At 38.6% G+C, this 26,683-nt stretch overlaps 1 protein-coding gene across 1 annotated transcript; it reads right to left on the reverse strand.

Annotated features, from left to right (window-relative positions):
• Positions 1 to 1,690: 1,690 nt before the first annotated feature.
• Positions 1,691 to 26,102, reverse strand: LOC127538615 (carboxypeptidase A2-like). Its single transcript, XM_051962404.1, has 11 exons — positions 26,097 to 26,102; positions 24,323 to 24,403; positions 23,107 to 23,241; positions 22,286 to 22,382; positions 19,902 to 20,002; positions 18,433 to 18,531; positions 14,270 to 14,380; positions 11,428 to 11,518; positions 9,540 to 9,739; positions 7,252 to 7,336; positions 1,691 to 1,939 (listed from the first exon to the last, which is right to left on the reverse strand). The coding sequence occupies exons 1-11, from the start codon at positions 26,100 to 26,102 to the stop codon at positions 1,752 to 1,754; spliced, it is 1,194 nt and encodes a 397-aa protein (XP_051818364.1). The 3' UTR covers positions 1,691 to 1,751.
• Between the last annotated feature and the right edge of the window lie 581 nt (positions 26,103 to 26,683).

The following is a 26,683-nucleotide window of genomic DNA, read 5'->3' on the forward strand; positions in this document are numbered from 1 at the left end:
ATCAGAAATCAGGCACCTTGGAACTTGGCAGTCTCCAGTCCTGTAGCCCAAGATCCTTAATTAGTATCTCAGCATTCTCAAAGGACCTTGAAGTTTGGTATCAGGCCTCTAAAAGTTTGGGTTTTGCCTGCCTTGATGGTCTATCTGTGCATACTCTGATATCTCTACTCAGAAATCTGGATCATTTTTTATCCTAGTAGCAACACCTGCTTGTTCTTCTGAGTGGGGACAGGTGGAGCTACTCCAGGCCTCACCCTTCCCCCTTGGAGTCAGTGACAGCCGTTGGGTGCCCCTCCTAGGATGGGCAGCAAAACTGTCTCGATCCCTGCTACTCCCTCTATAATCAGAGGTGTCTAGGGGAAGCTAATTCAATGATCTGAATATTCAGAAGAGAGAATGTGGAAGAGAATGTGGAATGTTGTACCACAGTTCCCATTTATTGTCCTGCCTCAGTTTCCCTAATTGTCATGCCTCAGTTTTCCTAATTGTTCTGCCTCAGGTCTGCCTCAGTTCCTTGAATTGTTCTGTTTCAATCCCCACATTGCAAACCCCCACACACACACCTCCTGACCATTAGGACTGATATAATTTAGAGCTGCCTATTCTAAGGTTATAAATTGTAAATGTGTAATTTCCAGATAAGGGGGAGTTCAGACATCCTGGCTCCTAAGTCTTCCCAAGATATCAAGAACTTATGGTCCTCACCCCCCACCCTGTCAGAATTGGATTGATGGTCTGTCCTTGGAAATTTCCACTCTTTACCAGTGTTCGGACTCTATCCCTTTCTCCCTGATCTACAGAACCATATATATTTCTTTGGAAACTCACATTCCTTGTTGATGCTAAGGCTGCTACTGAAGTTGCTGCTGAATGGTTTGAAATATCAGCCCTGGGACCAAAATGGAGCCTTTGGTCCCAGAAAATCTCTCCCTCTCAGAAATCCAAATAAAATATTAAAAACTCTCTCATTTCTATCTTGCCTCAATTTCTCCAGCATTACAGAGAAAGGAAGAGGGAGAGAAGGTAGATTTTGGTTAATTGAAAAAAATTAAAATAAACTGTCTTGAATAACACCCCCCCAATATTTATTACAACTTCTCACCTTATTAATCTTCTTATACATTACTCCCTTCAGAGCACTGTACTATCCTGCTCTCCTTTTCTTGACACACAAAACTCTTTTCCTGACAATCCCTCACACCTGGACTTCATTTCCCACTTTATACTTCCTCCCTCCTCTTGGAATCCCAGGTTCCCTGCAAAATGAAACTCAAACACGACTTTCTACATGCACCCTTTCCCAAACCCACCTTGTGTTTATTTTACATTTAATTTGCATATGTGATTCATAAACATATATATGCACATCTTCTCCCATTAGAGAGCTAACTTCTCCAGGAAAGGGTCTGTTTCTGCACACACAGTGCTCAGCATTGCTTCTGGCACATAATAATCACCCTTTGCCAATATGTGTTTTCCCCCAATCAAAAAGGCAAGTTAAGGGAAGGGACTGTTTTTGTTTGCTTGTTTTTGTCTCTATATGCCAAATACCTGACACAGAACAGCATTTAATAAATTCTTGTTGAATGAATGAATAACAAAATGAATTCTGATATCATACCACAGAACAGGGAAGTAAATCTTCACATAAAATATTAGGCTTTGAAGAGGAAATGATGAGACCAAAATCTGGCTTTAAAATGAGACTTTAATCGTGGGGACTTGTTTAGTCATCTTAAAGTTCCAGAGAGTTAGTAGGGATGGTCTCGGACATATTCCATGATTGTCTTCAGACCCAACCACGTCTCCTCTGCAGTGGGAATAATCTGACTGGCTGGCAGGAGGAAGCCATAGCGACCGGTGTCTCTCAGTTCAAAAGCAAAGGAATACTTGATGCCATGATCATAGGCCCAGTCAATGCTTCCTCCACTGGCCTGGTCTGAAAGACAAAAGAGAAAAATAGCTATGTGGGGATACCCTCTCCAAGTATTGTGCTGTTCCAAAGCAACAAGCATTCATGAGACATCCGGTCCATGTAAGGTGTGTCAGCTAGGGGTACAGACCAGCTATCCAAAGGCTCATCTACCTGAGGATAAATCCAGCCTCAGACACTCACTAGCTGAGTTACCCTGGGCAAGTCACTTCACCCTGTGTGCCTCAGTTTCCTCATCTGTAAAATGAGCATAAAAAGAAAATGGTAAATCGCTCCACTATCTTTGTCAAGAATGTCCTAGATGGTGCTACAGAGAGAAAGACACAACTGAAAAACAGTGGAATTAAATGTGTGAAGCTTGTGGTAGGTGCTAGAGAATAAAGAAAGAACTCAAGGAACTTGCCTTCTCCTGAAACCTTGTTGTATTAAATACCAGTGTTCATTAAGACCAATCAGATCTCTACCTCTCCCCCTCATCTCTTTTTTTTTACACACAGCTCTAACCAATAGGGATATTGCTTAGCCTTCAGTCACTGCTAAATGATGACGTGGAAAAGAACTATTAGAAGTAAGAAGGGCCCCATACCAGCCCAAGTGTTTTCTTGCCATGTATAGCTTCTCTGTTCTATTCTCAGGAGTCTCTGATTATTCTCAGCTGGCTTTTCTCATAACCTTGAACAGCACTGCTTACTAACTTTTATACTTCTCTGACACTGAGCAAGGTATTTTGTGGATGCTAAAAATTATAAAAGAAAGAGAACATCTGATTTTTAATTCAGTTTCAAAAAACTTGGTATGGAGAGGGGGAAACTGGATATAATAAGCAAACATGTAAATACAAATCACAAGTATGTATCACCTACATAAAGAATTTTAGTCTTACAATTATATGTGTTCATTCATTCCACAAATATGTATAAGTCAATTATTATGAGCACTTACAGAAAAAAAAATAAATATAGCATAATCCCTTCCTTCAAGGAATCTACCGTACAATGTGGCAAAGGGGTTATTATAATACTGCAGGATAACTGGAGTAAAATAGATTTAATATGGGAAGGCTGCCTACAGTGTTCAAGCTGAGACTGTTAAGCAATAAAAATCTAAGGGCACATCCTTGAAGGAAATAGGTAGAAGATAGCTGGCTCAGTGCTGGAAAATGATCCAAGATGAGATAAGTAGAGAAGTTAAGCAACAGCGCTCCAGTACCTCCAGGGCTGATGAGGAGATGTGTTGGAAAGAGGCAAGACTGCTGGTTAGTTTTGTAAATTCGTTGCAAAAAGGAGATTAATTTGTTGTATTTTGTCTTGACTATCCATAACAGATAGTGTGATCCTGGGTGAATAATAAGCATTCAATAAATACTGGTTTTTAAATCTATTCATTAAATTACTCATCTTTGGCATTTCTGGGACCTTGTTCCAGGACTTTATTTTATAATCATTTCCACCAATGACCTGGATTCTTAAAAAAAATAAGCAGAAGGTACCACCTGACATCCATCAAATTGGCAAAAATGATGGAAGACAAAAACAGTCAATGGTGGAGGGTTAGATTTGGTATAGCCATAAACAGGTACAAGCAGTCTAGAAACAATTTGGAAAGTGATTGAACTATCCATACTATTATTTAGCCAGTAATCTTACTACTAATCATATACACCCAATAAGACCAAAGAGAGGAAGAAAGATTCCATCTAGACTAAAATACGAAGAGTTAGCTTTTGGCAGCATCAAGAAAGTAGGTTGAGAATGGTTAAGCAAACTAAGATGTGTGAATGATTACACAGTAACAAATAAGTAATATGAAGAATTCAGAAAAGCATGGGAAGATTTCTATGTACTGATGCAGAGGAAAGAAAGCAGAACTATAAATAATTAGTTACAATAAGGTAAACCAAGATGTCCAGGAAGCTCAGAATCATCCAGTCCAACCTCCTAATTTTTTAGATGAGGAAACTGACATAGGGATAGGATCTGTGATTTCAATGGTATAGATATTTCCCTCTACCTATCCACTCCTATATAATTTATTGTTTTAAAGGGATGCCTAGAGAACTGAGCATTGTATTCCTTTTGCCTTTGAGAATGACTCTCTATCCCCTTGACACCACAATTGCCTACACCTAGGGAATGTCTACACAACAACAACATTAAAAGAAAGCTGGGCTCAGATCAAATTCAACAACCATTCATGGTCCCAAAGTACATGATGAAACACTTGTCTCTTCTGATAGACAGGTAGGAGACTCTAAGTAAACAAGGGGACATCTGGTGTTACAAGTTATCCTTATCAGTTTTCCTTCATTGTTTCTCTTTGTTACTAGTATGGGGCTTATATGAAGAGAAAATATGGTATAACTGGGGTGCAAAAAATAAAACACTGATAAAACTTCAAAAAAGAAAAATCAAGATCCTATCAGAAAAGATTTAGAATACAGACAAGGGTCAAGAGAGCTTATATGACTCCCAAAAGCTGAATAAACATCTATCAAGGATGCCATAGACAAGAGATTCACCCATTGGATAAGGAGTGAGATCAATTACTTTCTAAGGCTCCCTACTGCCAGTAGGAGAAAATTAAAAACTTCTTAGCTTAATCCCCCCAAGGTCTGCCTCCAACCTATTCTTCCAGTCTTCTTGTTGAGTCATTTCAAACATGCCCAACTCTCCATAACCCTACTTGTGTGTTTGTTTTTGGCAAAGTTTGCCAAAGATACTGGAATGAGGAAACTGAGGAAAATAGGGCTAAGGGTTTTCCCCAGGTCACACAGCTAGTCTGTATCTGAGGCAGGATTTGAACCTGATATCAGAGCTGGTGCTAGATAGAGTGCCATCTAACTACTACCCCTGCCAAATCTTACACTTTACTCTATTTCAAATACTCTAGAGTTCCAGCCAAAGTGAACAGTCAGTTGTTCTCAACTGCATTCTTCACTATTTATTACCTCTATACCTGAAATATATTCCCTTCATGTGTTAAAATCTTCCTCTTCCTTGAGAGTTCATCTCAAGAGTCATGTCCCTCATAAACACTTCCTTGATTTCATCAGTTAAAAACAATCATCTTAAACTTTATTCCAAAACTTTGTCTCTTGTGCCTTTAGTGCATTCCACCTGATACCATAATTGTTTGTGTGAATATCATCATTATTAGATCTTAAGTACTCTGTATTATTGACTAAGTCCTTCCCCTCACCTCTCACTCTCATCTTCATCTTTAGATATCTAGTCCCTAACATAATGGTTTGGAAATAGGAAATGATAACTGTTTGTTGATTTGAATGACTTTTAAGGTCAATTTTAATTGTAACATAATGGTTCTTTGAAAGAACCCAAGAAATTGTTTATTGATAAAGCACCTATTAGGTTAATTCCTGGTGCCTTTGCCAGTTGGGAACACAGCACCCAGGAATGTTTTACTCGCCACAGAAATGTAATCACTTCTGGGGTGGAGTAGAACAGGTGTTCTATCCCTCTACAGGAGAGCATCATAGCATCATAGGACAGGAAGCAAGGTAGGTGATTTCATTGACACAAATATGCAAAATGTGGTGATTAGTCAAGTTGAAATGAAGCCAGGAAAATGGGATCAACTCTAGCTAGGTAATGCAATGAGAACACATCTGAGATTCAAACTAAGAAGAGGTACTTAAGTTGAATGAGCTCACAGCAGTCCCTAGTGTGGGACTGAAATATTGCTGCTTTATTAATACCATCTGGTCATTTTTTAAACCTGTCATGGAAAAACTTTGAGAAGCCAACCAGATTCTCTCCAGCAGGACTATACTTAAGCAATGTAACTTATTTGTAAAGGAGTACAGAGCCAAAAACGATGAGACCTAGTTTCTCAACTGGCAACGCTAGCAGATCTGGTCATGTTACCTGGCTTTGCATTCAGCTACTTATGTGCTAGTCAAGTCCTATATTCCACAATTGGAGATCACTGCCCCTCACTCACAATAGTTAGGGCTCCAGAAGAGAATACTGTGTCTGTTCTCTATCCTTACAACCCCTCGGGGAATAGGAAGGTGGTAAAGGATGCTGGCAGTGTGATTGATGGCCGGTCTCTTCTTCCTTGGATTCTCACTTTGAATAGAATGATGTCTCCGATGCTAAAAAAAAAAATTTTGAAGAGAAACACAATCTTAGTGACCATGAGAAGAAGGGCTAATTTCCCGCTTTTATTGAGTGGTCCCAGAAAGTGCATGTGGTAACAGGACCAACTCTGATATTCCCCTAGAAAAATCCACTCGCTTGGTCAAGGGCTAAGAAATACTTTTTAAGGAAAGTCATTGGACCTGTGGTACTGAAACATTCTATGAGCATTCCCAGTAGGATAAGCAAGGATTTTTGCTTGCAAAAAAAGAAAACATTCCTTGGAGATTTTAAAGCAGAACCAGAAGGAGCCATAGAGATTCTCCAGTAAACATGGGAGTCCCTGTTGCCTTCCCCATGCCTGAATGAGCACAGAAGACTTCTAGGAGTACAAGGGACTTCTTAAAGTTCCCAAGTTCCTTTATCTCCCACCTTCTCCACAATCAGTAAAGTCAAATGACTGTCATAGAGCATAACTATTAAGCCATCTGAGTCAATGTTTAACATGGAGACCTTCTGTCATGGACACAGGCTCCAGACATTAAGCAGTCATCAATCTCAATATCAAGGAAGAAAAAAATTTAATACAACAACACAGCCTGAGTCAGAGTTAGAGAATCACATTTGTATCAATGAAAAGCTGTACAGAGCAATAGGCCAAAATGTGACTGTTTTTTCCATCTAGTGGCAAGTAGGTGTTGATGTCTAAACATGGAAAGGCACCGGGGTCCCTAATACTGGAGGCCTTCTAATGGAAACTAGATAATCATTTGCTAAGGACACAATGCAGAAGATTCATACTTCAGATTTAGATTAGAGATGGCAAACTTAACTATCACAAAACTACAGAACCAGAACTGGATTGAGACATGTTTAACAAAATAAATAAAAATGCAATACTACATAAACAATATTAATTTATGGTTTTCTAAATCAATATGTGGCCCACAGGGCTCCATTTCTATTTGCGTTTGTCACCATTGGCAAAATGGCTTTTGTGATCCCTCCTAATCATGAGATTCTCTGACAAGTGTGCTGCAGAACACACCCTCTCCAATTTCTGGGAATATCTTTGTCCCAGACACCATTCAGCTCAGAGAGAAGTTCAGTCATGGTTGAGGTGTAAATAACAGCATTGGGTTTTTATGAATTGAAGGGGAAATCCCTTTTATTTTCAGAGCCTAAGACCACAGCAAGCCTCCAAGCCTATAAAATACTTACAGATGACAGAGCAGATTGGTCCCACTTTGTACTTGATGCCATAAACGGAGGTCACATTCTCAGCAGATGTTTGGGCCACTTCAATCTAAAGTGAGAGAAACAGAGAAAAAGTTCTTGGAGCTCCATAATTCTTGCTTGATATCCAAGCTTTTCAAAGAATTTGCCTTAATTTCCTTATTTATAAAATGAGTTAGAGAGGGAAATTACAAACCACTTCAGTATTTTTGCCAAGACAAGTCCAAATGGGGTCTGGAAGAGCCGAATACAAGTGGAAAACTATTAAATAACAAAATAACACTCCTATTTGTAGTGCAACAGAGAAAACTACTGATTTAGATCAACCTCTTTCCGTGGGAATTAGGACAGATTTTTGCCCATAAGTCGCAAAGTCATAGGAAATATTGGGTAATTGGCTCCCTGGGTAAAAGAAGAGCTATTTGGGTTTTAACTCTTAATGTTAAAAATCTTTCTTAAAATGCTTATCTGCTGAATCTTCTCCTGTGCTCTAAATACATCCTCCCTGGTGTCATATTCATTTTTATAAGTGCTGTCATTATTAGATTATAAGTTCCAGGAGAGCAGGACTGTACCTTTTCTCCCATCCCCATCTTTGAATCTTTAGTTCCTAATTAAGCTTAGGAGTAGCCAGGTGGTTGCATATTGCAGAGAGTACCAGGCTTTGGGTCAGGAAGACTCATCTTCCAGAGTTCATGTCTGGGCAAGTCACTTAAATCTATTTCCCTCAGTTTCCTCATCTGTAAAGTGAGCTCAAGAAGAAAATGGCCAACTACTTCAGTATCTCTGCCAAGAAAACCCCAAAAGAGTTCACAGAGTCAATATATGACTGAGTGAACAAGCCTAGTACAACCAAGACAATTGACTCTTTCTGTGAAGTCTGGGGATGATTTTTTACCAGTTCCTATTGTACAGAGGGATACATAAAGAAGGTATAAGAGATTAGATTGAATGAGACCCAAAACAAACACTGACTATTCATGTGTATGTTTGTGTGCTTCATCTTAAAAATAAAGCTTTATTTTGGCTCATGTCTATGGATCAGCCTTTCCTTAGAAATTGTTGATGGCAAAAAATTCTAATTTAACTAAGGATTTTAAATGTTTGCTTATAATTGTAGTTAAAGTTTACATTTAATAGCGCACTTTCCAAATGTCTTTACATATTATTTTACTTGGTTGTAACAATGACCTGATAAAAGTAGTGAAGATATTATTGGTCTCATTTTTCAGACAAGGAAAATGAGTCACAAAGCCAAAGTCACACGACCAGTAAATAGCAGAGCTAAAACTCAATCTCAGATTTGAATTGAGATTTTACTCAACCTGCTTTCCCTCTCCCCTAAATCTGACCAGTGAGGGGCACTACAAACTCTCAGGACTACCCTATTGGTTAGATCCCAACACAGAGGATCAACTATAGGTCACATAAAGGATTATCTATTTCTTTTGTACTCCAAAGCTGCTGATAGTGACCCTTCTGACAGTTAAAGTTAAATTCTGACAGTAAAATAAGTTAAAATAATTTGTGTGCCCTATTCCGTACCATGTCCTTAAAAGAGATATTTGTAAAGAATATTTGCCAAATAGTATGAAAATTAAATTTTTGTTGTTAAATTGCTTCAGTCATGATCAACTCTTCCTGACCTGGAGTTTTCTTAGCAAAGATACAGGAGTTGTTTATCTTTTCCCTCTCCAGCTCATCTTTCATATGGGGAAACTGAGGCAAATACAGTTCATTGATTTTCCCAGAGTGAAAAAGCTATTAAGAGTGATGAGGCCTTGGTGCAACTAGTTAGTGCAGTGGATAGTGCACCAGTCCTGAAATCAGGAGGACCTGAGTTCCAACCTGGCTTCAAATTTGTCCTGGCTGTGTGATCCTGGGCAAGTCACTTAACCCCAAGTGCCTCTGGGGGCGAGGGGGAGAATATAGGCCAGATTTGAATTCAGGAAGACAAATTTCTGCCTCCAGCCCAGCCACTGTACTACTGAGCAATCCCAAAAATAATATATGTTCACATAACTTTCTTTTTACTTTTAAAAATGCTTTGTTTTTTCATTTTAAAAGCATCCTCCATTGACCTTAAGTTGAGGTCACATTTCCAAGTACACTTGATGTGTGAAAGAAGAAAAGAAACAGAATGGGCCTTTCCAACTCGGACCTTCAGGTTGGAAAAGTGGGTGTTGTCATCTTATCTCAAATGTGAAATGCAAATAATAGAAGCAAAACAACCAAGAAAATATCAACAATTCTGGGAAGAGCAAATGACTCACCAGCTCATCAAAATCTTTCGTCTTGCTGCACTTATACCCGTAGGGGAACATGAGCAGCTGGGAGTAGCTGTGGAGGGTAATGAAGGCTTTGATGTTTCCATGGCTCTTAATGAAGTCCACAACGGATTTCACTTCAACTTCTGAGTTGGCACTAGGTCCATGGTATGAGTCAGAGCAGCGATTGTCACTGGCTCCAGGTCCTGTGGATGATTAAAAGATACTCAAAGGAAAATCAATTCCAAAGAGATAATGGGGTCATGAAAGTCTATCTCAGAGGACAGAATCATCAGTTCTAAGAGGGTAGGGCTCAGAAACCATCTAGAGGAAAGTATCGGGAAATAGGACTGGACAGCCTTTGTGAGGCAGCTAGGTGGCACAGTGGACAGAATGTCTGTCTTTGTTGCCCTCCCCAGACACCTTGCCAATCCAATCCAACAAGTATTCATTAAGCAATTATAACATGTAAGGTTAGACACCAAGGTGACATAGGAACAGGCCATGGAGTCAAGAAGATTCAACATCTAGGACTCAGACACTCTGGGAAAATCACCTACTCCATTTGCCTCAATTTCCTTATAAATGAGTTAGAGAGGGAAATGGCAAACCATTCCAGTATTTTTGCCAAGACAAGTCCAAATGGGGTCTGGAAGAGCTGAATGCAAGTGGGAAACTATTAAATAGCAAAATAACACTCCTATTTGTAGTGCAACAGAGAAAATTATTGAATTAGATCAACCTCTTTCCGTGGGAATTAGAAGGGATTTTTGCCCATAAGTCACAAAGTCATAGGAAAATCATGAAGATCCCAAAGTCATCTTTAAAGTCATAGGGGCAACCACAAGGTTCTGGAGGATCCAAATCCTGGAAGTTCTGTAATTCAAGCCTACATAGAGGACTTACTGATTATTACCCTGGTGGGACCTACAATTCTGAAGGATATTAGGGGAAAGAAGTGAATCTCTTCTCTTTTCACCTCTAGGATAGTCAAAGAGTACAGAGAAACAAACACAAATTCTGTTCCTTTTCTCATTTTAAGCTTGTCAGGTTGTGTAATACTTTGGACAAAATGTGACATCGTTCAGTATTTGGTATCTGACATCTGTCTTGACATGATAAGGAATCCGTGAAATGAGAAGGTTGATTTAAACCAGGAAAGTCCCTCCAGTTCTAAAATTCAGTAAGTCTATGCATTTGCCTCACGCATTTGCCCTTTTTTGGTCTTGTCATACCTATCATCGAACTTTAAGAAGCCGTGGAACATAAGGTGAGCAGGATTTGGAAAGAGAATTAAATTTAATTTCAAGTGCCAGTTTGCAAATAAAATTATGTCAAAATTGTAAAAACTTTATAACATTCAGGAAAAAGAAAGACATCTATGCAAGGTCATGACTTTTGCATGTATCATACTCTTTCTGGTCCATGGCTCCTGCAAGACTCAGTCTATGGTCCAAAGTCAATAATTCCAGAACAAAGAAGCTCTTGGGAGCTGAAGAGGGCTTCCTCCGACTATATAACTTGGGACTGAAGGGTACTATAGAGACCATCCAATCCAATGGCACTTATTTTACCCAAGAGAAAACTGAGACCCAGAGTGTCCAAGGGACCCTCCCAAAGTCCCACAAATACTAAGTGATAGAAACTGGATTCAAATTCAGGTTCTCTTTCTCCAAATCCAAGTTTGACCATGAGAGAAGCAAGGTATACCACTGAATCTCATTCTTAGCCCAATAAAAATAGTTCAGGGCACCTAAGTAGGAAGCTTACTTCGGACTTTTTGAATTTCTTTGTTTGTTGGTTTGGGTTTGTTTGTTTTGTTTTTCAGATAGATTGTTATAAAGAAAAGAGGAAGAAAAAAACAAAACTTGTACTCTGGGATCAAGTTTCCCACCTCCAAAGCCAGCATCCCAGTTCCGGTTTGGATCAACACCAACACAGATGCTTCCAGAAACCTTAGACCGGGTCTTCCTCCACATGCGATTCTAAGAAACCCAAACAACAGAGCATTAGAGAAAAACACAAGAAAAGTACAAGCAGAAGAAGCTTCCCTTGGAACTTCCTTAGTTTCTCTCTACCTGTGGACCAGGGAGAGTCCTGAAGTGAGTACCTGTGGCCATGGAAAAAGATGTCTGTTTGTAGAAATGCTTATGCCAGTCATCTAATCTTTCTCTTTTCTGTTGCCCAACCAAGATGACAGGTTTAAAAAAAAAAAACATCTCTTTAAACAACCTACAGACAACAGATCTACAACTTTGACATTTTTGGTTTTTTGGTCTTGGATGAAGAATCATTGTGTGGTAAACACATGTCTCAGTATGATATTTTCTTAAAATATATTTTCTAATGTCTCCTAAACCTGATTTCACCATTTGGGGGCCTAACTTTGGCATGTGACCCAGTTTTAATTGTCTACTAGCCACTTGGCTAAAACCTCCCAAGCTCTGCCCTTCCTTGGCTGTGTGTTCTGATTGGCCACCATCATGGGCGCAGGGCCAGCAGTGCCAGGGTCACAAAACTGGGGCATTGAGGGGGCATCTGGAGATAAGGCCTAACGTGGCTCCAGTGTTCAAGGGGAAATGCCCCATTTGCCCTTCCAAGTCAGGGAGAAACAGTCCCTTCCTTCCTTCCTTCAAGGCAAGAGCAATACTTCACCTCTATATAGCTGGCCAAAGGGGAAAGGCCCCAGAAAAAACTTTTATAGAAAGTATACTGAAACCCCTACCCAGTGGAGCAATCACTAACAGGCCTTGGGCTGCCTGCCTGTCTCCCCGTCCAGGCTGAAGCCCGACTACTCCCTCCTGGTCTCTCAGAGATCATTGAAGCCCTGAGGGCGACTCCCGGGGCTCTGCCCTCTCTCCTCCCCAGCTAGGTTTGGCTGCTGCCGCTCTGATCGCCCCAGAAGCACTGCTGCCCACCCACTGACCTCGGGGGCTGGGTCAACATGACACTAACCATTATTGCTTTTTCATGTACTTAATGTATTTATTTTTTAATTATTTACGACTCCTGAAGTCATCTCTTCTTGACAGACTCCAAAGGAACCGGCCCGACGGGCTCCGAGTCTAGCCGGGGCCACAGGTGACTCCCCTTAGCTGGTGGCTGAGCGTCCTGACCACTGCACCCCCATGCACAGGGCGGCCTCCGCGCTCCCTCCCACCCTCGGGGACGGAAGAGCCAGGCCCCGAAGCTGCAGGGCTAGCACTTCTGCGCCCCATCTTCCCTTCAGTCACTCAGCCAGCCAGCTGCGCTCACTCCCGATCAACGTGGCGCTGGGAGGCAGGCAGCCAAAGCACAGGCTTGGCTGGTGCACCCTGGGATCCAACCTGGCGGGACGGGGACTGGGACCCCCGGCGCTCGTTCCGTATCGCGGGGACCCCGTGATGCGGGACAAAAAAGCCCGGCTACGGCCCTCCGCCTCATGCTGCAGCCACAGGAAACTCCCTCCCCCCTAGATCGACGGGCGCGACTAGGAACCGGCTGCTGCTCTAAGAACCCGGCACCTCAGCTCCAGCTGCTCAATCTTTCCTGCGGCCTCCAGGCTGCCTGCCCTCCCGGGGGTGAGAGTGACTATATCCTGCCACGGTGGGGGTGCTTTGGGGAGCAACTTTCAGATGGCAGTGGTAAGGGCCTTAGAAAGGGTCGCGACAGGGGCAGCTGGATGGCACAGTGGGCAGAGTCAGGAGGACCTGAGTTCAAAACCTACCTCAGACACTTAACCCGTCCTAGCTGTATGACAATGAACAAGTCACTTAACCCCAATTGCCTCAACAACAACAACAAAAATAAAGAAAGAAAGAAAGAATAAAAAGGACCCGGTCTGCACACTTTGACAGAGTCATGACTTCATTGGTCTGAATTCCCCCTCCCTCCAGTGTAAATCACCTCCCCTCCTCTTCTTCTCAGCTGCTGCCTTTAATTTCCCAGGTGTTCCAACATATCAGCTGATTCATTTGTAGAGAACTCCCAGGAAGCTAGAGATTTACCCCCTCTTCCTAAGATTAATCAAGCCTGCATTTAAGCATGAAATCATGAGAAAACATAAGGTCCTGCTACAATCGCTGGGGCACTGTGAACTTTACATAAGATTAAGTTTCCAGATGCTGACATCATCATTCAGAGTTAGATCATAGAAAACAGACTATAGCGTTGGTCACAGAACAATGCCTTTCATAAAAACAAAAGGTTTTCAGATATATAAACAGCATGATTTCTCGTAACAAATGGCTCTGCTGAATTATCACCAACCCCTTATTTTCAACTGCCACTAGCCCTTTTGAGTTGTGCTGGTCACAATGTTCAATGACCTGTTGTTTCTCATTCTTGCTACATGACTGGCCCAACTCCTTTCCTGATCTTACTACCTTCTTATATCACCTGACTGAATTCAGGCATAATTCATTTGCCGGGGAACATACTTCTTCACTTTGTTCTCATTCCTACTACTGAATCATGGAGATGATTAGAAGTTCACTCAACTGTCCACATGAAAACCACCTTCTGGAGAGCAGTCCAAGAGCCCTGTGTGACTGAGACTACTCCTAAAGTCGTTTCCAACTGGAAAGATGAGGTCATAGGCCTCTCTCTGGGGTTAATCTCAGTGTGAAGGGAGCTCAGTAGACTTGAGGAAAACCCAAGACAGAAAGATCAACTTATTCCCTTTGGGGGGGTTTTTTAACCACATATTTTTCTACATCATCTAGTAATCACTGAATAATCAAAGAGGAGTTGCTTACTTTGGTCCAAGAGAAAACATATCCGTCTGGATTTGTAACAGGCAAAAGGAAGATATCCATTGCATCCAAAAGGCTTGTGATTGATGGGTCCTTTCCATAATCAGAAGCGATCTAAACAGAGACAATGTGATGTCAGATAACTGTTCCGGGAATCCAGAGATATAATGTTCTTGTTATGTTTTCAAAACCTGAGCCATGGGGTAGCTGGTGAAGTGGCTAGAGCATTAGCCCTGAAGTCAGGAGGATCCAATCTGGTCTCAGGCACTTCCTAGCAGGGTGACCCTGGGCAAGTCACTCAACCCCAATTGCCTCAGGGGGAAAAAAAAGTAGTTCTTTGCATATGGATTAAAATAAACAATGGAGAAAGCTATGGTGATTCTCAAAATGTGAGCCCAGGTATGCTTGTTGTAATTGAAGGTTCGCTAAATATTCTGTTGTCTGATCTTATATAGAATGTTTGTTATAAATGTTTAATATAATTGCACATGTATAACCTATAACATGTATAACTGTGCCATCTTGTGGAAGAAGGAGAAAGAAAGAGAAAAATTTGGAACTCAAAATCTTATTTTAAAAATCAGTGTTAAAAACTATCTTTACACTTAGTAAAATACTATTTACAACAAAAATGTTTATCATAAAATTTTATATATATATATATGTATATTTTGTTTTTGCCCTGAATTATTTCTATATTTACAATTTAATTTTAAAAATAGATATCTATTATAATTTAATTTAAAAATAGATATCTGTTGACCAGCTGTAAATGACTTTCTTATTCTCAGTAGTACAATGATACACACCTACTCTGAAGGAGTAATGATGAAAAATCCTATCCAAATCCAGAAAAGGAACTGATCAAGTCTGAATATAAATCGAAGCATTCTTTATTACACTCTCTCTCTCTCTCTCTCTCTCTCTCTCTTTCTCTCTCTCTCTCTCTCTCTCTCTCTCTCTCTCTCTCTCTCTCTCTCTCTCTCTCTCTCTCTCTCTCTCTCTCTCTCTCTCTCTCTCTCTTCTTGAGGGTTTTTATTTTTATTAGAGTGGGAGATTTATATTTTTTTCCATAACTTAACTTTCATGGAAATGTTTTGCATAACTCCATATGTGGTTTCTTAATTGTGGGTGGGGACAAGGAAGAGAACCTAGAACTCAAAAACCTTAAAATGAAATTTAAAAAATTTTTGAATGTAACTAAGGGAAAATATTAAATAAATTAAAACAAACAAAATAAAACCAAAAAACCTGTGCATACTCTTTGACCCAGCAGGGCCACCATTGGGTTTGCATCCCAAATCGATCATGAAAAAGGAAGGACTTACATGTGCAAAAATGTTTATAGCAGCCCTTTTTGTGGTAGCAAACAATTGGAAAATGAGTAGATGCTCATTAATTGGGGAATGGCTGAATAAGTTGTGGTATATGAAGGTAAAGGAAAGTTAAGGAATATGAAGGTAACTGCTATATATAAAAATGATGAATAACCTAATTTTAGAAAGCCTGGAAAGATTTACATGAACTGATGCTGAGTGAAGCAAGCAGAATCAGGAATACATCATGCATAATAACAGCAAGATTGTGCAATGATCAACTATGAAAGACTTGTTCTTCTCAGTGGTTCAGTCATCCAAGACAATCCCAATAGGCTTTGGATAAAAATGCTCTCTGCATACAGAAAAAGAACTGGTCATGCAATCTCTGCTTAAAGAACTCCAGTGACTAAAATTTACTGGCCAATAAAGCATACCATTCCAAGACCAGCTTTCAAAGGAAATTCTATCAACCGAATGATCAATCATGATTCAGAGATCCTATGATGAAACATTCTATCTACCTTTTGACCAAGAGATAATACATTCAAGATACAGATTGAGATATGCATTTTCCAGACAGACCAACTCGTTTTGCTTGACTATGTATGTTTCTTACAAGTTTTCTTTTTCTTTTCTTTCTTTAGGGGATAAGAGGCAGGAGCAGGGGAAAGAGGCTTGTTAATTTAAAAATACACTAAAAATAAAGTCCAAAAAATTGGTAGAAAGTTCCTTAATTGAACCTGAATCTTTCTCCATCTCTCATAAAGTTCCATTCATTTATTCTAGTTTTGTCTTCTGGGGCCAAATAGACCCTCAACCTCCTCCAATGTGACAACACAAGCTTTATTAATTCTGGTGAAATTTTCTACAATATAAGGAAGTAGGATCATTGGCTCTGTATTCTGATGGCCCCAAGGACCAAAAGAATCTGAGAATTCTTTTTTAGCTTTAGGGGACAATCAACTCCTACACAGGAGACTTTCACAAGACTTCACATTCATATCAATTGAACTATACATATAGAATCACAGACTTTAGAGTTGAAAAGGACCTCAGATCCAGTCTGCTCCATATCTGAACAATATTCCTGACTAATAGTCATCCATTGCTCTTTCTCTCTTAAAACCACATGTTCCTTACATGCAGAGCCTGTCTTGGACAGATTCCACTTAAGAGATTACATTTGCTTATTTACATGCCATTACATTGCAATTGTAGATATATTGCACAAAAAGCCTCTTCACCTGTAGTCATTAGCCACTTTGAATTGTTAAAGAGCTGTTTTGTACCAACCACTCCAAAGGGTAACTACATTTTAATTGTGCTGGGAGTGGAAGGCCTGGGAGGAAGGAGAAGCCAGCTCCCAGAATCTATACAGGTGATCTCACTTATGAACACACAACTAATGGAGAAGCATTTCTTTTTAACATCCTGAGTATGGTGGGTCATCTCAGAATTACTTAAGATATATTTAAGTAAGATAGGTCAAATCCAAGCCAGGGCTGTTTCGACCAGTGATAGCTTGTGGTGTGGGAGGTCCTGTGAAGTAGGTAGAAAAAGCTGTCTTTTTGTTGTTCCAGCCTGTAATTTCATCGGTTTATACAGATCTTCCAGGAAGGAAATTCCCTCTAACTAATATAGCTTAGACTGTTCTGTAGCTTAGAGAATTGCCTGAAACCCTGAGAAACTCAGTGACTTGCCTAGGATCACAGTGGAGACAATAATGGGAAAGTGGCAAAGGGTGAACCTTGAGAGGTCTTCCTGATTCTTGGGCCTGGCTGGTATAAGTGTTGAGTCCACAGCACCATGGAGTGTGACAATTTGTCTTCCTCCTCTCATCTGAAAGTGGGTTTACATTTTATGATGCCAAAATTTTTATTTTATCTGAAAATTAACTTGTTAAAGCTTCAGTTTCAGTATTCATGCTAGTATTCCAGGAGTCAATGAACAATGCAATCCATTCTGACCTCTAATGATTTTTACTAATGGAAAACTATTCTCCAGTATCTTTGCCAAGAAAACCTCACGTAGGGTCACAGAGAATCAGACCCAAGTGAAATGACTGAACAATAATAACAACCAATGTTGAGCAAGTCACTTCGCTCAGAGTTCTACCATTTTTAAAATGAGAGGAGTGGACTACATGATTGCTAAGTCAGTCCCACATCTCATGGTAATACATTAATTGCCCTTCTTCAGCCCTATCTTTTTTAAGCAAAGTAACCAGATATGCACATCGTTTTCTAGGTGCAAATACAACTCTAACCTGATGTGTTATAGAAACAAAAGCAAAAAAGAGACTATTGGATGGGTTACAGGTATGCCAGATCTGAATTATTTTTTTTTAATGAATGATCTAACTGAGATGGACTTGGTCCTGTTTAACAATGAAGTGATTCAGGGCAATTTCAATAGTTTTTTGATGAAGAGAGCCATTCACACAGAGTACTATGGGGACAGAAGTATTTTCACTTTTCTGTTGTTGTTTGCTTTCTTCTTTTTTTTCTTTCTCATTTTTCTCCTTACTGATCTGATTTTCTTGTGCAGCATGATAAATGTAAAAATATGTTTGGAAGAATTACACACGTCTAATCTATACTGGATTTGGATTATGTAGCTGCCTAGGAAATAGGGGAAGTAGGGGGAGAGGGAGAAAAATTTGAAACACAAGGTTTTGCAAGGATAAATGTTGAAAATTATCTTTAAATATATTTTGAAAAATGAAAAGCTTTTATTATAAAAAAAAGCATGATCTGTCTATATTTAAATCAATATGACTACTTGTACTACACATGTGGAGTCAGATGTGAACCTAGAAAAAAATCTATAATTTTAGGTGAAAATGACCTTATTAGCTGTCCACAATGCTGTAGCTTGGGTAACCCATTCTTGGGTGTGGATCCCAGCATCTACCCAGATGGCAGGCTTTTTTCCTCCGGTACCAAACTACAAAAGAAAAGGTGAAGTATGAGACCTTCCCTATCTCCATTCATTCTTATCTTATTCCTTCCTCCTCTCCCATAACTCCCTTCCCATTCATTGCCTTTTCCCCTGTTTATTTGTTTTAAAAGACATAAGATAAAATTTTAACTTGAACTTTAATATTTCTGACAGCTCTTGACCAATTTTAGGCAATTCTATTCCCTCTTTTGTTGGCTAAAAATGTAGCATTTACACCACCATCTTACAACTTAGTCCTGGTTTTTAGGAAATCAGAACAGAGTAAAAAGGGAATTGATAGCATTTTAAAAGCTATAGAATTTATAGCATCTCTCCTTTGAGAGAACAACAAAACCACACTGCTTTCTGCTCCCCTGAATAGACCTCTGGTGTAAAGACCACAGTAGATTCCCCCCCATATTAAACAAAGAAGCCCTAGTAAGCTCAGATCCCCTGAGTCACCCTCTTCCCACTGCCTGGGAGTCTGAATATCTGTGAGCCACCAATTTCTCAAATATTCTCCCCAGTATGACTTTGACCTAGACACCAGGCAGATTTTCTTCCCCTTTCCCAATGTCCAGTCTTACTCAACCCAGTTCAAATCCACCAGGTTTTATTATTTGGACTATCCCCTTTGATCTAGCATCATCGAAGGACCATCCTTCTTCCCACCTTCCTTGGCAGCCATTCATATTTTCCCTCAATAAACCCGGCTTTCTTTACTTTTTTTGACTGACTTCTATGTTGTGTTTTGTTCTGTCTCAGGAGCTTTTTCCCATGTCTGGTATTATGCCTTGGAATCCTTAACCTCACTTACACTACATTAAGACATCTGGAGTCAGGAAGATGCATCTTCATGAGTTCAAATCTTGTCTCAGATACTTTCTAGCTATGTGACCCTGAGCAAGTCACTTAACTTTGCCTCAATTTTCTCTTCTATAAAATGAGCTAGAGAAGGAAATGCCAAACCACTCTAGTATCTCTGCCAAGAAAAGCCAAATGGGGTCACAAAGAGTCAGAAACTGCTGAAAAACAACTGAGTAAAATTCCTTCTCTGTGTCTGTATGATGCTATTCCCTATTTTAGGAACATTGTCTCTCTCCCTTTTCATCTATTGAATTCCTTCTCAGTTTTTAAAGGCCCATTTAAACTACTTCCTATATAAATCCTTCCCTGATCATTCTACTCTAAACTAATACCACATCAGCATTGATCTTCCTTCCCATGTCTCATATTTTAAAAAACCAAAAACTTTGTTTGCAACTCTTTAAAATGCACTTAAATATAATATATAATATTGCATAAAACATAGCTGCTGTTTGGAGAGGAATGAGCAATCCACTGCAAATTTTAAAAACCATTTAAATTCAACTTACCTTAAGTACATTCATGGGCCGGTTTTCAAAAGAATGTCCTATTTGCAGTTTGCTCACTAGATTTGGGTACTGTTCAACAAGGTGGTCCATTTGTTGAAAAAATCTGAAATTTTAAGGTACAGATAAAGCAAGATTTGTTAAATCAGCTACCATTTCAACTTAGGACTATTTTCTCTTTCCCTGTCCCATTTCATCAGTGCATTAATACCAAAAGCAGTTTGTATGTGTTAATATTTTAATTTGAGATAGTTAATAATAAACCATACGACCCATGGTTCAAATCCTAGTTAAGAAAAAAGAAGCATTTTGCAGCAGAAGGAAAATTGTATTTTCTTTCCCCCATGATAAGGACATATTTCTATCTTTTTTTTTGAGACAATTGGGGTTAAGTGACTTGCCCAAGGTCACACAGCTAGGACCTGTTAAGTGTCCAAAAGCAGATTTGAACTCAGGTCTTCCTGACTTCAGGGCTAGTGCTCTATCCACTGTGCAACATATTTCTATGTTAACTGTTCCAGATGGAAAACTTTCTAAAAAGGCTTTCCTACCTAGCTCCTTAAACAGAAGAAATTAAGCACAATTTTAGGTAAAAATATTTCTATAAAATATAAGCAATATATAGTGAATTTTAGCTTTCTGAAGACAGAAATTTAGTTTTGTTTTGTTTTTGTATCTTTGTCCATGTTTCCTTCCATGCATCTTTCCTCATGGTAAATACCATGATTGTCAAATGGAAATAAATTACATTTTCTTGGTGACATAATCTTGCTTTCTATCTCCATGTACTACTTTCCCTCTCTCCCATCCTTATTCCCAGACAGAACTTCCATATACCTGTTGAGAGTACCAGAGACAGTCAGACAGTCAGCAGGTAAAGTCAGAGAAATGATAGCAGTAGGATTACAGGTTAGAGGCCTGATCTTTTTTTTTTTTAATTTTATTTTATTTAATAATAACTTTGTATTGACAGAATCCATGCCAGGGTAATTTTTTACAACATTATCCCTTGCACTCGCTTATGTTTCGTTTTTTTCCCCTCCCTCCCTCCACCCCCCCCCAAGATGGCAAGCAATCCTATATATGTTAAATATATTGCAGTATATCCTAGATATAATACATATTTGCAGAACCAAACAGTTCTCCTGTTGCACAGGGAGAATTGGATTCAGAAGGTAAAAATAACTCGGAAAGAAAATCAAAAATGCAAATAGTTCACATTCGTTTCCCAGTGTTCCTTCTTTGGGTGTAGCTGTCTCTGTCCATCATTTATCCATTGAAACTCAGTAAGGTCTCTTTGTCATAGAAATCCACTTCCATCAGAATACATCCTCATACAATATTGTTGTCGAAGTGTATAATGATCTCCTGGTTCTGCTCATCTCACTTAGCATCAGTCCATGTAGGTCTCTCCAAGCCTCTCTGTATTCATCCTGTTGGTCATTTCTTACAGAACAATAATATTCCATAACATTCATATACCACAATTTACCCAGCCATTCTCCAATTGATGGGCATCCATTCATTTTCCAGTTTCTAGCCACTACAAACAGGGCTGCTACAAACATTTTGGCACATACAGGTCCCTTTCCTTTTTTTAGTATCTCTTTGGGGTATAAGCCCACTAGAAACATTGCTGAATCAAAGGGTATGTACAGTTTGATAACTTTTTGGGCATAATTCCAGATTGCTCTCCAGAATGGTTGGATTCCTTCACAACTCCACCAACAATGCATCAGTGTCCCCATTTTCCCGCATCCCCTCCAACATTCATCATTATTTTTTCCTGTCATCTTAGCCAATCTGACAGGTGTGTAGTGGTATCTCAGAGTTGTCTTAATTTGCATTTCTCTGATCAATAGTGATTTGGAACACTCTTTCATGTGAGTGGTAATAGTTTCAATTTCATCATCTGAAAATTGTCTGTTCATATCCTTTGACCATTTATCAATTGGAGAATGGCTTGATTTTTTATAAATTTGAGTCAGTTTAGAGGCCTGATCTTTAGTATTTCCCTAATTTGAAGATGCATATTTTCAAATCTGATGAAAGCAAACTATCTTGATGCTTGCAAGTGTCCTTAACCTTTTTGATATCTTGAACCTCTTTGGCAGCCTAGTCAAGCCCATAGACTTCTCAGAATGATGTTTTTAAATGACTAAAATCAAACATATAAGATTACAAAGGAAGATAATTATCTTGAAATTATTATTAAAATACTTTTAAAAAAAACAAAAGAAAAACAAGTTCATACATCCCAGGTAAAGACCTTTGATGGAAACTAGAGTTTTAGGGCAGAAGTTGAAGACAGGGGCTAGTTCCTTAGAAAGCTGAATACTGAACAAGGAAAACTATCCATTTCTTAAGTTAAACAGTCTGAAAAATCACCTCTTCCAAATTATGGTAGTTTCCAAAAGTGAAGCTGCCATTTATTTCTCTCGTTTGATGAAAAAGGATCTCTTCATTCTCTTTGTCCAGCAGAGTCTAGGATAAATCATTTCCATTAAATTTTATTTGTGGCAATCCTTGTCATACGAGCAAGAATGAAAAAGTGGGGACTGAAGAAAATGGACAGAAATCCTAAAGTAAAGTAAGTAATAATTCAGGCCCCATTTTTCCTGTTATTGAACACACCAGCTGTAGTGCTATACATTATCCTCAAAGGATGATCAATACCAAACTACAGGTCATATTTTAATAGCAGTTTTCTTGGTCAGAAAACACAAGAGTTAGTCAATGGAAAGGAGAACTTAGTCTAGCAAAATTACTTTATGTAAGAAGCATCCATGACCAGGTAAGTGGTTAGCTTGCATCATGACAAAGAACTATGTCTCTGTTGGAAGAGTCAGGTGATTTTTGTGTCCACGTTCATAAATCAAAATTGATTCACTTTATAGCAAGGGGAAAGCAGGTAGTGCTGAAAAAAAACTGAGGCCCTCATATAAATAGACCTTCAGTTATAGCTTCTCAGTTCTATGTACACCCAGAAAGCTTTTTTCTTATCTCCTTCATTATCTCCAGATTTCACTCATAACAGAAAGGAGGTTCCCACATCCCATGGGATGACTCTGCCTATTGAAAAGGGGTCAGTCAATTGATTTTAGAACTAAGTGGGAGCTACAAAGAATAAAAGAGAATTATGAGAATGACTTTATGATGAGTTCATTTTAATCAGGCTTGAAAGAGGAAAGATTTTTGGAGTACTCACCTGCACATCTTCAATCATGATAGAATAAGGAATTTCATGGCTCTCCAAGAAAACTTTGACTGCCTGTAGACTGGAAAGGGGAACTCGAACATGTGCCTCCTTCCCTGGAATGGTGAAGGACTTCCAGAAATCAAGCTATAACAAGAAAGAACAAAACCAACCTGAGATGATCATTCCAGTGCAATGGGCCTATTTTCATTTCACCTCATTTTGATAATCCCTTTGGTAAAGTTATAATATTGTCACAGGCAGGCTGAATAATGAAACTGTCAACTTTGGCCCATTATTAAAAACTCTATGTTCTTAATATAATATTAGAAAGTCTATGATTTTTAATAATGATTGGATATCATTATATCCCCCCAAAAAAAGATTCAAAACTTGTGGTTGTATGTCATAATAAAGTTTATCTATTAGAATGTAAACATGTTAATAATTTGTAAATAATACCTAGTCAATTTTCAAAGCTTTTAGCTTTTCAAAATATAATTATATCTGTCTTCTGTTAGTCCCACAATAACTCTTTGACATAGATAAGACAGGTATCATTAACCCTATTTTTTCAGACTGGATCCGTGAAGCTCCCTCTACCAATGTAAACTGACATGTGTTCCACTTTATAGATATATATATATATACATATATATATATACATATATATATATATGTATACACACACACGTATATATATAACTACATAGTTCTAATTTATAGCCCTAGAAAATCACCTGGAGCACAGTCAGAGGCAGGAACCTAGGTCTTCTAAGTTGTAATTCTCTAGTCACTATTTCCATGTTCCCTTGCATCTCTATTTTACAGGAGGGGAAATGGAGGCCCAGAAAATTTGCCCAAAGTCACACAGTTCATTAGAGGAAGTGCTAAGAATAGGACCTAACATTCTTGAATCACAGTCTCATTTACTTTCAACTGGAGGCCAAATTCTGAAGCACTTAATAGGGAATTAGTGTGGTGGAATGGAAGCTGATGTTAGATCTGTCATAAGAGGCCCATAAGACTACCTACAATCTGTGTAATCTTGAGGAAGTCATTTGATTTCTTTGGGACTCAGTTTCTTATTCTGATATCCTCTAAGATCCTTTGTTAATGCTCTGTTATATTTGACTAGATATATTTCCAGAAAGGGAATCCCAATCACCCTTTTTTAACTCTACATAAAATCCCCTTTGATAAACATGGATCCAACCAGAATGGATACCTGAAGGTGAGCTTCTCTTTCCAGTTGCCTCAGGTTTGTAATTTCTTCTTCATTTCTCGATGTGATCTCAAAAACCTGTGTCTGAAGAAGATAAAACCCCAAAGGAGGCTTTAGACACACATTGCTGCTTGTGGAGGCTTTCTCTAGTCATTCCTCAGTAGGATGAGTTTAAAGCTCCCAATCAATTATTTAATTGACAATCAACAAGTAAGAAACAATGTGCTAGGAAACCTATGGAATGAATTGGCTCTATTTCTCTATTGGGTTGTTTTAGCTGTGAAATTTACAAATATGGGGTTTTTTATTAGAGGAGTGAAGAAACTCATAGCTACAGTCAATCTTCAGTATTTGTGCATTTACTTTTCAAGATTATAAGCATTATGGTTTTTTTTCTTTCTTAAGTTTTTTTCTGTTTTGATCTGATTTTTCTTGCCCAGCATGATGAATATAGAAATAGGTTTAGAAGAATAGCACATGTTTAACCTATATCAAATTGCTTGCTGTCTTAGGGAGGGGAAAGAAGGGAGAGAAAAAAGTTGGAGCACAAGGTTTTGAAAAGGTGAATGTTGAAAACTATCTTTGCATATATTTGGAAAAATAAAAGACTATTTTTTTAAAAGACTACTAGTAATAGTAATAGTAGTCATTTTCACTTTCATATGGGCAACCATACACATTTGCCGCCATGCACAAAAGAGAAAGAAACAAAAGTTTGTGCAGGTCTGTGGAGAAGCTGGTAGCATATCAAGTATTGTTCATCTCACAGTGATACTGTTTGAGGATGTATTCTGACGGAAGTGGATTTCTTCGATAAAGAGAGCTAATTCAGTTTCAACTGATCAAGGATGAACAGAAGCAGCTACACCCAAAGAAAGAACACTGGGAGATGAATATAAACTGCTTGCATTTTTGTTTTTCTTCCCAGGTTATTTATACCTTCTGAATCCAATTCTCCCTGTGCAACAAGAGAACTGTTTGGTTCTGCACACATATATTGTATCTAGGATATACTGTAACCTATTCAACATGTAAAGGACTGCTTGCCATCTGGGGGAGGGGAAAAATCAGAACAGAAGTGAGTGTAAGGGATAATGCTGTAAAAAATCACCCTGACATGGGTTCTATCAATAAAAAGTTATTTTAAAAAAATAATTTTAAAAAGGTGTTAAATAAACTTCATCTAGGAAAGTCTGCAGGTACTGTCACTTCAAGATTGGTGTTAATGAATCAATGATTAGGTATACAGTATAATACCCCCCACCATCACTATTATCTGACACAATGGAAGGTAAAATTCAGAATAAAAAAAAGTTTTAGTTTTAAGAATTTCATTGGCTGTACAGTATTTATGGTACTGTGGATTTCATGTGTTATGAAATGTGCATATTGCCCAAAATCAATGTGAGGTTTTTGTTTATGTTGAGATGTTAGCACAAAGAGAGAGAGCAGGAGAAGGAAATAGCAATCCAGTCTAGTATCTTTGCCAAGAAAACCCCATGAGATCACAAAGAATCAGACTGAAATTGTGGAACAACAACAAAAATAGCCCAAGAGGTCACCGGATTCTAGGGCATTATTAGCAAGAAGAAAGTTTGCATGTTGCCAATTTTATTTTTATAAACGACATTTTATAGATCATTTCATGGTTACTATGTTAGGAAAAGTGTATGTTTTCAGAATTAATGTTTTGTTATAAAGAATTGTATGCAGAAATTTGTATTTTCAGAACTGTCTAGTGAAAGATTACAGTTTTTGGTGGTCCTAGGAACCTAACCTCCATTTCCCATAGATTTAATATATCAACATTTGCATTTTTTATTTTTGCTCATTTTGGAGGAATGCTATCTCTGTGAAAGATGAGGATTGATTATATATGAAATCTCACTCAACAATTATGAGATGAAAGATCAAAAAATCTCTAAAATTAGAGTCAGTTTATCTGCTGGGTACACTGATTCTCAACAATACAATTATACCTCACAATCAGTAAAGCTTTCCCTCTTCCCCACACCCAAAGCATGGGTAGAAAAAAGGTTAGAAAGTTTCCATAAATTGAATAGCCACTTAAACAGCAAATAGCCATTCAACCCATGGCCAGAAAGCTGGCAAACGAATCTTGGGAGAGTGGAGCATTTGGAGGATAAAGTCTATTCTCACTTGAGTTTCTCAATATTAATTTGAGCCTAATTTACACATATTTCCTAATTTCTTGACTCTATTATGTTCTTTCTCCTAGTACAATACTACTTTCTTGAATGCAGATATGGCTTTGTATTTGTATTCCTGTAATCTAACATAGTGACCTATTTGCTTAAGCCAGTGTTACATAAGCATTTAATCATTAATTGAATCAGACACAGT

Source organism: Antechinus flavipes, chromosome 5, assembly GCF_016432865.1.
Source record: "Antechinus flavipes isolate AdamAnt ecotype Samford, QLD, Australia chromosome 5, AdamAnt_v2, whole genome shotgun sequence".
Classification (NCBI taxonomy): Eukaryota; Metazoa; Chordata; class Mammalia; order Dasyuromorphia; family Dasyuridae; genus Antechinus; species Antechinus flavipes.